Genomic DNA, 11,445 nt, shown 5'->3' on the forward strand with positions numbered 1-11,445 from the left:
CTGGGTCATATGGTAGTTCTATTTGTAGTTTTTTAAGGAACCTCCATACTGTTCTCCATAGTGGCTGTACCAATTCACATTCCCACCAGCAGTGCAAGAGTGTTCCCTTTTCTCCACACCCTCTCCAGCATTTATTGTTTCTAGATTTCTTGATGATGGCCATTCTGACTGGTGTGAGATGATATCTCATTGTAGTTTTGATTTGCATTTCTCTGATGATTAATGATGTTGAGCATTCTTTCATGTGTTTGTTGGCAGTCTGTATATCTTCTTTGGAGAAATGCCTATTTAAGTCTTCTGCCCATTTTTGTATTGGGTTGTTTGTTTTTTTGCTATTGAGCTGCATGAGCTGTTTATAAATTTTGGAGATTAATCCTTTGTCAGTTGCTTCATTTGCAAATATTTTCTCCCATTCTGAGGGTTGTCTTTTGGTCTTGTTTATGGTTTCCTTTGCTGTGCAAAAACTTTGAAGTTTCATTAGGTCCCATTTGTTTATCTTTGTTTTTATTTCCATTTCTGTAGGAGGTGGGTCCAAAAGGATCTTGCTGTGATTTATGTCATAGAGTGTTCTACCTATGTTTTCCTCTAAGAGTTTGATAGTTTCTGGCCTTACATTTAAGTCTTTAATCCATTTTGAGCTTATTTTTGTGTATGGTGTTAGGGAATGATCTAATCTCAAACTTTTACATGTCCTTGTCCAGTTTTCCCAGCACCACTTATTGAAGAGGCTGTCCTTTCTCCACTGTACATTCCTGCCTCCTTTATCAAAGATAAGTTGGCCATATGTGCATGGGTTTATCTCTGGGCTTTCTATCCTGATCCACTGATCTATCTTTCTGTTTTTATGCCAGTACCACACTGTCTTAATTACTGTAGCTTTGTAGTATAGTCTGAAGTCAGGGAGCCTGATTCCTCCAGCTCCGTTTTTCGTTCTCAAGATTGCTTTGGCTATTCGGGGTCTTTTGTTTTTCCAAACAAATTTTGAAATTTTTTGTTCTAGTTCTGTGAAAAATGCCAGTGGTAGTTTGATAGGGATTGCATTGAATCTGTAGATTGCTTTGGGTAGTACAGTCATTTTCACAATATTGATTCTTCCAATCCAGGAGCATGGTATATCTCTCCATCTATTTGTATCATCTTTAATTTCTTTCATCAGTGTCTTATAATTTTCTGCATACAGGTCTTTTGTCTCCTTAGGTAGGTTTATTCCTAGATATTTTATTCTTTTTGTTGCAATGGTAAATGGGAGTGTTTTCTTGATTTCATTTTCAGATTTTTCATCATTAGTGTACAGGAATGCCAGAGATTTCTGTACATTAATTTTGTATCCTGCTACTTTACCAAATTCATTGATTAGCTCTAGTAGTCAACGTTCCTTTATTCATGTTTTTAACTCCCTTCCCCGACTCCGCCCAGGTTACTTTTCTTAAGTGCCCGCTTGCTCTGAAGCTTTTAGACCCAATTCGGCTGCCGTAAGGCAAGGCGGCAAGATGGCGGCGTCCGCTTTCGCGTGTACTGTGAGAGCAGCCTCAGGTCAGTGGGCAGCGAGGAGCGCGATTCATGCCTTCACAGAAGGGGGGACTGGCGCGGGATGGAGTGGGCGTTTAGCGTGGAGGTTAACAGGAAAAAAAAAAAAAAAATAGGAAGAAAGGAGGGGGATCGTTATATGAGGCCAGAGGTTTGTTCCGAATTTCCTCCGGGGCGGCCTGTGTTCGGCCGCCAGCACCGGAGATCTCCGAGATTCTTGGACCCTCGCGAACCGGGGTGTCCCGCAGTTTCGGCTTCCTTACCGGCTCCTAGCCATTCCGCCTTCCCTAGAAAACAAACCAGAAGGGCGGGGGTGGGGGGCGAGGAAGACAGGAAAGTCCCACCGAGGCTAGGATCCGCCACTCACGAGCTTTGACCTTGAAAAGTTATTTAATATCTCTGAACTTCAGATTCTACGGCTCTAGAATAGGGATGACACTGTCCACCTGAGGACTTAATGAGCTCGAGCACGTAAAGCGCCTCGTGTAGTACCCGGCATGTGGTAAGCGTGGCTGTATGAAATGCACACACGTGCAGGGAGTGCAGCTGCTTGCTTCGCTCAGTGGCGGCCCTAGGGCCGCCTTAAGGACTTCTTGACAGAGAGGTGACGGAAGTGAAGGGTTGCCTTCGCTGTAGGGACTTCTGCAAAAGTTAAAGATCATTCACATAAGATACGATGATCGGTAAATTACGTACACACAAAATAGGATAAAAGTCTGTGGACCAAGACTAGAAAGAAAAAAGTGTAAAGTTTCCAGCTGTTACAGAAGAGCTGGTTTATGTGGGGTATTTTTCAATTGTGAAATATAACATATAAAGAAAAATGTATATAGCATACATGACTACCTTAACAAATAACTCTCTGGCAAACATGGGGTATAACTAACACCCAGGCCAGGACATAGAGCAGTACCAGGAGCCTTCACCTCTGTGTGCCTCTTCAACCAAAATTGCCCCTTTCCACCAAACATAAACACTGTCCTCACTTTTATTATTACCTTGTCTTTTTTTCTGTAATAGTTTTAAGATCTATATGTGCATCTCTAAGCAATATATTGTTTAGTTTTGCCTGTTTTTTTACATTCCATGAATGGAATCACATAGTATGTACTCTTGTGTCTTCTTTTTCTTTGTGAAATTCATTCATTTTACACGTAGCTGTCATGCTTTCTCATTGCTATAGAATGGTCTCTTATGGGACTACCCTACAATTCTGCATTTTACTATTGATGGGCATTTGGGTGTTCCCACTTTGGGGCGGTTAGGTACAAAACTGATTGGCCTTGTGTCATGGTGCATGAGTGCAAGAGTTTCTCTATGGTGTGTGTGTATGTTTATACATATAAAACTAGCTGTGGGGGCTTCCCTGGTGGCGCAGTGGTTGAGAGTCCGCCTGCCGATGCAGGGGACACGTGTTCGTGTCCCGGTCCGGGAAGATCCCACATGCCGCGGAGCGGCTGGGCCCGTGAGCCATGGCCGCTGAGCCTGCGCGTCCGGAGCCTGTGCTCCGCAACGGGAGAGGCCGCAACGGTGAGAGGCCCGTGGACCGCAAAAACAAACAAACAAAAAAACTAGCTGTGGAATTGCTGCGTCAGAGAATATGTATATATTCTGCATTGCCTGATGCTGCCAAAGTGATGCGCTTATTTAAAGTCACCCAGCACTGTATGCTCCATATCCTCATCAGCAGTTGGTATTGTTAGACCTATACATTTTTTCAATCTGGTGAGTATTTAGTGGTGTCTCGTTGTGGTTTGAATAGCATTTCCGTGATTAGTAATGAGCCTGAATACCTTTCTACCTGTGTAATTAACCATTTGAATTTCTTTTGTGAAATACTCAAATATTTTGCCCATTTTTCTGTTGAATTATCTTACTGATTTATAGTAGTTCTTTATGTATGTTGGATGTGTGTCTTTTCTCATTTAAATGTGTTTCCAATATATTCTCCCACTCTGGCTTGCCTTTTTAGTTTGTTTAAAGTATCTTTTGATGAACAATTCTTATTTTCATCAATTTGGATTTATTGTCCTTGTTTTTTAACAATTGATGATGTAGGCAGGTATTAACTCACTATGGTATTTAGATTCCATTGAAAACATTTAAAAGAGTGATGCGACAGCTTGTTTTTAAATGTCAGTTTTAGAAATATACTGGAAATTATATCCTTTTTAAACTATTTAAAATTTTAGATATTACTTGAAATTTTGTGAAAGGGTACATAATTTTTCAAAATTCATTTAGAGGGTATGGGGTCAAAAGAAAACTTGAAGACCACTTGTTTAGACACTGTCACACTCACCTCCCCTAACCCCCACGTTCCTTTGATTCCTGCCACAGCGGGGCTATTTGTAATTCCCCAAACAGAGCTCCCCAAACGTACTACGTACTACGTATTCCATTTTTGGCCTCCTGTTTCCACTACCTCCTCTCTTACTCCTTCGAAACTGGTTTTGTGTCACCTCCTTTATGAAAACATCAGTGTTCTCCATACAAGAAGGTGTTTAAGAGAAAGCCTGTCTGTACTAAAATTCCCACAGAGGGCAGAAGACTGAAGGAGCAGTTAATCACTGCCCTTGATTTGTGAGCTGCCTTTGGTTAACACAGTCTAAGTTGGACTTTGGTTTTACAAGCTAAATCACAGTGTTGGTCCAGGAGAGGGTATGGTGGATAAAGCCCCCCGAGTCATTTTCCCAGAAACTGCTCTCAAGCCACAGTCACCCTTCCTGTTGTTCCAGGAACCATTTTTTTCTAACCTCAGTTGGTTTATCCCTGGTTTCATTTTGTTAATTTTGGTCTGTTTTTCCTTTTACTGAGATCACTTTGAGTCTAGATAGTGTATCTTTTCACAAATATGTTAATAAGCCATGGTTCCCAGCTTGTTTTTTTATGCAGATTTACTAAACATGCCTTGTACAGCTTCAGGACCTTCATATAAATTGGGGAAAACTAAGAGTCAATTAGGGAGTCAGGAAGACACTTCCACCAGGAGAACAGCAATCAACTAATTTGAGTACAGTTTCCAATCAGCTTGGAATTTACCTAATTTATTGTCCTGCCCACATTTCTATATTTATTTAGAATATCAGAAACCTTTTCACGTGCCTTCCTAAAGTCAGGATACACTGTCTAGATATTCTCATGATTTCTCAGGCTGGTGACTACATCAAAAAGTGAAATGAAGTTCTTTTCAAGGAACAGTTCACTCCCGGTTGACGAAAAAAAATTTTTTTTTCTGTGCATTTCTATTTATCCATTCTAACTTTTTTTTTTTTTTCTACAGATAAGCCTGTAGTTTGCCCAGTTATTTCTGGACTCCCATCTGCTCACCTCCTTCAGGGGCAGTTTCCAAGAACTTCTGAGAGTTTTGTTGTGTTTTTTAATTGAGATATATCAAGCTCTGATGATCTGTGAAAATTGGGACATTTTGTTGTCTACAGTCCTCCTATTCACTTAATCTTTCAAAGTTTACCTCCTGGCTTGTAATCATGTCTGCAAATAGTTTCAGTTCTTTGAGATACAAATTATTTATACTTGGAGATTTGAAGGGATTGAACCTGGGCCACATCAGTGGAAGCCCAGAATCCTACCCACTAGGTCATCGGGTGACTGGAAATTGTTATCTCTGATGGAGAAGAGAAAAGCAAAATAAGGGTTTTGCTCAGTAGTTGTGGCTCGCGGGCTTAGCTGCTCTGCAGCATGTGGGATCTTACCGGACCAGGGCACGAACCCATGTCCCCTGCATTGGCAGGCGAATTCTCAACCGCTGCGCCACCAGGGAAGTCCTGTGGACTTTTTTTTAGACCAACTATTGAGGTATAATTTACATACCATGAAATTACCTGTTTTGTGCGTACAGTTTTTTTTAAATTTATTTTGTTTTTGGCTGCGTTGGGTCTTTGTTGCTGTGCGTGGACTTTCTTATTTGCGGCAAGCAGGGGCCGCTCTTTGTTGCAGTGCCCGGGCTTCTCACTGCAGTGGCTTCTCTTGTTGCGGAGCATGGGCTCTAGGCACGCAGGCTCAGTAGATGTGGCTCACGGGCTCTAGAGCGCAGGCTCAGTAGTTGTGGTGCGCAGGCTTAGTTGCTCCTTGGCATGTGGGATCTTCCCAGACCGGGGCCCGAACCCGTGTCCCCTGCATTGGCAGGCGGATTCCCAACTACTGCGCCACCAGGGAAGCCCTGTGTGTACAGTTTGATGTAGTGAGTTGTGCAGCTATCACCACAGTCCTCTTTTCAGACATTTCCATCATCTTGTGGAGTTTTATCAACGTGCACATTCTTTTTTTATTATTATTTTTAAAATTTTTATTGGAGTATAGTTGATTTACAATGTTGTGCTATTTTCTGTACAGCAAATCAGTTATACATATACATATGTCCACTCTGTTTTAGATTCTTTTCCCGTATAGGTGTTTACAGAATGCTGAGTAGAGCTCCCTGTGCTGTGCAGCAGGCCCTTGTTGATTATTTATACATAGTCGTGTGTATATGTCAATCCCAATCTCCCAGTTTATCCCTCCCCCCACCCCCCGATAACCAGAGATTGTTTTCTATATCTGTGACTCTGTTTCTCTTAACATGCACATTCTCGAGTCCCACACTAGCCTCGCTCAGAATCTGCAAGTGGAGTCAGAGCTCTGTGAGTGATTCTGCTTTGCAGCCGTGGACTCTGAGCCTGGCGATAGCGTGAAGGATTGATAAGGAGAACTCTGCGCTCAGTCCGCACATCTAGGCCCTCCGTGATCTGCCTTCTGAGCGGCCCACCTCGTTACCCGCTACTCCCCGGGCATCTCCGATAGGCCGGCAAACAGTGCTCAGCCTCTGTGGCAGGTCCAGTCCCCGCTCCCGACATGGATTTGTTTCGGCTTCCTTGCCTTTGTGTACGTTGTTCATGCTACCTGGACTCTGTGCCTCCTCCTCTCACGGCCTGTCCATTTTCTAGAGGGAAGCTCAAGTACCTCCTCTGTTTTCCTTATGAATTCTCCTGCCACCTGCTGTGTCTCTGCGGAGCCAAGGAGCTTTTGTGTTTCTGCCTTGCCGTTCCCTACGTGCAGGAGTTCTGTGTGTTCACAGCGTAAGAGCTGGTGGTGGGAATTCACATTGCGTGTCTTTTGTCCCCTACCGTTGAACGTAGAACTAGGACACGTCAGACTGGACTGTGATGTTGGTTGCACAACTCTCTAAATTTACCAAAAATCATTGGATTGTACATAAATGGGTAATTTTGTGATGTGTAAGCTATACCTCAGTAAGGACAAAAAGCTCCACAGGTGAGTCTGATCCTCAGGACCCATTAATTATGTATAATACTTGGTCGCTTCGGTACATTACTTCGTTTTAAATATCTGGATGCATAATTTTGTTTTTGTTTTGGCCACGCCCCGCAGCTTGCGGGATCTTAATTTCCCGACCAGGGATCAAACCCAGGCCCCGGCTGTGAAAGCGCCGAGCTCTAATCACTGGACTGCCAGGGAATTCCCTGGGTGTGTATTTTGGAGTGTCATATTAAGTATGTATGCTTCTCTCTCTCTCCAGGACTCTTACGGCCCCTGAGTATTTTGGCCTCTTCAGCCTATCGAAACTGCTCCAAGAATGCCTGTCTGAGTTCTGCACTGGCTTCCCGACATCTCAGTCATATTCAGACACTGCTTGTGTCCCCTGCTCCCAGACTGAGCACATCTGTCAGAAACCTGACATGTGGGCAGACTGCCACAGTCCTCGATAGGTTGAGTATATTTCAGTAAACATGATGCTTGGACAAAACTTCTAAAATCGTCATGCCTGCCACATCTTAGATGATATTCTTTGCCGGTTTATTATATAGACTTTGCCTGAAGGATGGGAGAATATACATGCCAGCATCAGGGATGACTGACTACACAGGGCCCACTTCTGATGTTCTAAGATGTGGTTTCCTGGGTGGAAGCTGTCAGCCAGAGTCGGGGGGTGAACAAGATGCTCAACTTACAAGGCTCGGCCGCGTGTGGTGCTCATTTCCGTCAGCAGATATTTAGTTAAGCGCTCCTGGGTGCCCAGCACCATACTTGGCAAAAACGATACGGAGATAAAAATAAGTTGAAGTCCTCAAGGAGTTTATATCTAGTGGCAGATGGATAAGGAATCAGGTGATTAAAATATAGCAGGATAGGGCTTCCCTGGTGGCGCAGGGGTTGAGAGTCCCCCTGCTGATGCAGGGGACACGGGTTCATGCCCCGGTCGGTCCGGGAAGATCCCACATGCCGCAGAGCGGCTGGGCCCGTGAGCCATGGCCGCTGAGCCTGCGTGTCTGGAGCCTGTGCTCCGCAACGGGGGAGGCCACAACAGTGAGAGGCCCACGTACCGCAAAAAAAAAAAAAAAAAAAAAATATATATATATATATATATATATATAGCAGGATAAATTCTCTCCTAGGGATTGAGGGGGTAGGTTATGGAGGACTTGCAAGTTGATGATAGTTGCCATTCTTATGTGTAGCGTCACGGATCATTAGGAGTAACAATGTCTATTGAAAGTGAGCTCTATTCCAGTGGAGCTGCTGCTTTCACTTCTAAGTACAGAAGTGGATTTTATCCTTTTATGTCTTATTGCTGAGTTTAAAATTTTTCCATATATTTTAGAGTGGTCCCCTTGCTCCCACACGTCCTGAAGCCACCAGTCAGAACTGTAACATACTACAGTTCAAGAAAAGGCAAGAGAAAGACTGTGAAAGCTGCCATCTATAGGTTTCTTCGACTTCATTCTGGCCTGTGGCTAAGGAGGAAGGTGAGTCTTCATGTGGTTTCTTGCTTAGAAAAGGAGTGTGAGGTTAGATTACACTGAAGCAGAAGTCAGCCTGTTCCTTGACACATCTTCCCCCCATCCTACCAGCAGCTTTTACGGTGCTGTGCTGAAGTCCCGGCTTGGCAGGCATCTCTTCATGTCAGTGAATACATGTGTAGAAAACATTGTTAACTATTCATATAACAAAATACTATTCACGATGGTGAAAGTCTTCACTGCAGGACAGGTTCATCCCAGGTCTCTTACATGTCTGTCTTGTCTGATGATTACCAGAATCCCTTTGAAGCCCCCGATCTATAAATAACCTGTGGGGAGGCTCTGTTTAAGCCCAGAGCATTAAAACAGCGGAGCGGACTTCAGCAAGGACTTAGTCCCGTGGTGCAGGTTTGGGGCCGAATAGCTTCCAGCCTACCTTGGATTGGGTTCTCCAGGTGGCTTAATCTTAAAGTTTTTCTCTGTTGGTGTGTATGATTGGTGATCATATCAGACAGAACTCCAATATTTATTCTGGCCATGGACCATGGCCTCTAGAGGGGGACTCTGTTATAAACAATCCTAAATTTGTAGACAAGTAAGTTAAGTGGAACTCTCAGCTCACTTCTCCATTGGAATACTGTGGTAGTTAGTTTCCTGCACTAGTCAGTAGAAGCTCATGTAATCCATCAGTAGCTCAGCTAAGTAATTCAGCAGATAGTTATGAATTTTGGACCACTGGAAATGTTTCCTCCCCTTTGTTATACTAATTATCTCCAGGTCCCCATCTGGCCCTAGATAAAATAAAATGGGAGGTTTTCCTTGCCTTCCTTTCCACGTCCCTTTCACTGGGCCCTGAAACCCTCACACTGTTATAAATGACTTGATCGAATTCTCCAATCATAATACCTAGTCCCTGCTCCAGGCCCCCAGAAGTATTCCATATGCAGAATGGCCTGCTTCATCAAAATCTAATTTTAAGAAGAAAACAAAAATCTGGGTGGGTTAATTTACACTAATGTATAAAAACAGAAAGTATTTTCTGCAACACAGTTTCGTCCAGGTGTCCCTAATCTTTATAGCTTATTCCCTCCTTCCATTTCTGAACTTGTAGATTGTCTAAAAAGTCTCAAGCATTTTCACAGTGGTTACATTCCACAGAATAATCTTCAAAGGAGATTATTCTGCTGTTGATGGGCAGGACAGCAAACTAGCTGTTTGTATGTCAGAGATCCACAGGGACCCAGATTGGCTTGCAAACTAGAAAACTGTTACACAAATGTGGGGATTTTTCTTTGAATCTTTCAACTTAGAATTGTAAGTAATAAGAAGTAACCATCTAATCTCTGGCATTTTAAAGCCAGAACTCTGAAATGACCCTTCCTTATTTCTAAGCATCACTGTACTATAGAAGTTGCTGGTCACAGTGATGACACTAAGGCATGTCAGAAACCCCAAGGCACCTTCCCAGCAAAGAGCTGTGGTTTTGTTCAGTTAGTGTGCTGCCCTAAAGAGCCCTTGGTTTGAAAGGACCCAGATGCTCTTACCAATAGCTGTGTTTCTAGTCTCACCTCTCCTATAAATTACTGTAGCCAAGCATTAACCTGGGCGGCAACTAAGGTCTCTTCTAGTTTAAACAGGCTATGATTGGGAATTCCCTGGTGGTCCAGTGGTTAGGACTTCACGCGTTCACTGCCAAGGACCTGGGTTCAGTCCCTGGTTGGGGAACTGAGATCCCACAAGCTGTGCAGAACGGCCAAAAGAAAAAAAAAATAAACAGGCTATGATTATAGTTTTATATTCGATCTAATTATCTACTTCTTCAAAAATTAATTCTTCAGAGTTAATAATGCATGGATTATTCCTTCACCACTCCCAATAATAGTTTTCCTGCAGTCATTATTCCTTAGAAAAGTACTTCCTGTAGAAACTGGTCCCCCCAGTGTGTGAAAAGAATAAATGACACAGTATACTTGAGAACTCTGCTTCTCAGCCTTTGTAATACTTAGGCCCCCTTAAATGAACATAAGTGTCACCAACTAGCCAGTACTCCCTTCATCATCCTCCACTTCAGGAAGATAGCAGTGTAGTGGTTAAGAACTCTTATTAATTCTCTGACCTCCGTCTGCTGCTTAACTGCTCTAATTGTTTCTCTTTTATCTGTAAAAAGAGAATAATAGTATGCTATTGTTGAAGACTGTTGAAGAGGTAATAAGGTAATGCATATAAAGTCAGCTGTTACAATTATATATCACTACCCTGTACTTCACCAGCGTCCATGATTTATTTAGCTTTATTTGCTGTGGCTTTAAACAATCTTTTTAAAACTCTTAAATTATTAATATTCCTTTTCCAAACTACACACGATTTCTCTGTCTCACCCCACACTGAGAATCACATTTTTCTGAAAAACATACCAGCCCCTATGAAAGTTTAGTCTTTGTTTCCAGCGGGCCTATGAACCATGAGTGGTTAACGTATCTGTTGTTTCCCATATAATGTTTTAAATTGTCTTTGTAATATTATCTAACAGGCTGGTTATAAGAAAAAATTATGGAAGAAGACGGTTGCAAGAAAAAGACGCTTGAGGGAATTTGTCTTCTGCAATAAAACCCAAAGTAAGCTCTTAGATAAAATGACAACTTCTTTCTGGAAGAGGCGAAACTGGTATGCTGATGACCTTTATCAGAAGTATCATGACCGAACAAACCTGAAAGTATAGATCAGAAGTTTTGTGATTTCCCAGTTTTTGAATGTGTATCTTTGTGTATATGATGTCTTTGCAAAGATGAAATAGTATAAGACATGATGTAAGTTGTACCAACTGATACGGAAACATGTAGTACCAACATTAAACTTACCAATGTTTTAAAACTTAATGGATTAAACATTCCCAGATTTGTTCAGAGAATTAGAAATTTTAAATTTTGGTTATTTTTAACAAATGGTAATGGCTTAAATGGTTGTTCCAATTAGGCTTATTTAGTTGCAAGGAATCTCCAGTTAGGACAAACGTAAAAAGACCGTAAAGCTAACAAGTTAGCTCAAGCAGTGTGACATTATCTTAAGGATATGTGCCTGGGAACACAGGAACACCTCACACCCCCATCTCCCACCCAGAACTAACCCCCAGGCCTCAGGAAGAGCAGAAATTAATGGTGAT

The 11,445-nt window shown here is 42.5% G+C and overlaps 1 protein-coding gene across 1 annotated transcript; it reads left to right on the forward strand.

Moving 5' to 3' along the window:
• Positions 1-1,451: 1,451 nt before the first annotated feature.
• Positions 1,452-11,161, forward strand: MRPL35 (mitochondrial ribosomal protein L35). Its single transcript, XM_082642786.1, has 4 exons — positions 1,452-1,533; positions 7,064-7,253; positions 8,147-8,291; positions 10,816-11,161. The coding sequence occupies exons 1-4, from the start codon at positions 1,491-1,493 to the stop codon at positions 11,002-11,004; spliced, it is 567 nt and encodes a 188-aa protein (XP_082498912.1). The 5' UTR covers positions 1,452-1,490; the 3' UTR covers positions 11,005-11,161.
• Positions 11,162-11,445: the final 284 nt, after the last annotated feature.

Source organism: Mesoplodon mirus (genome assembly GCF_964341445.2).
Source record: "Mesoplodon mirus genome assembly, chromosome: 14".
Taxonomy (NCBI): Eukaryota; Metazoa; Chordata; class Mammalia; order Artiodactyla; family Ziphiidae; genus Mesoplodon; species Mesoplodon mirus.

What these genes read in the sequence shown, in the direction of transcription:
- MRPL35 (XM_082642786.1), top strand. Translation starts at nt 1,491, where the DNA reads ATGGCGGCGTCCGCTTTCGCGTGTACTGTGAGAGCAGCCTCAG. An exon ending in ACTGCCACAGTCCTCGATAG is followed by an intron (nt 7,254 to 8,146) that starts GTTGAGTATATT and finishes CATATATTTTAG; the next exon opens with AGTGGTCCCCTTGCTCCCAC. An exon ending in GCCTGTGGCTAAGGAGGAAG is followed by an intron (nt 8,292 to 10,815) that starts GTGAGTCTTCAT and finishes ATTATCTAACAG; the next exon opens with GCTGGTTATAAGAAAAAATT.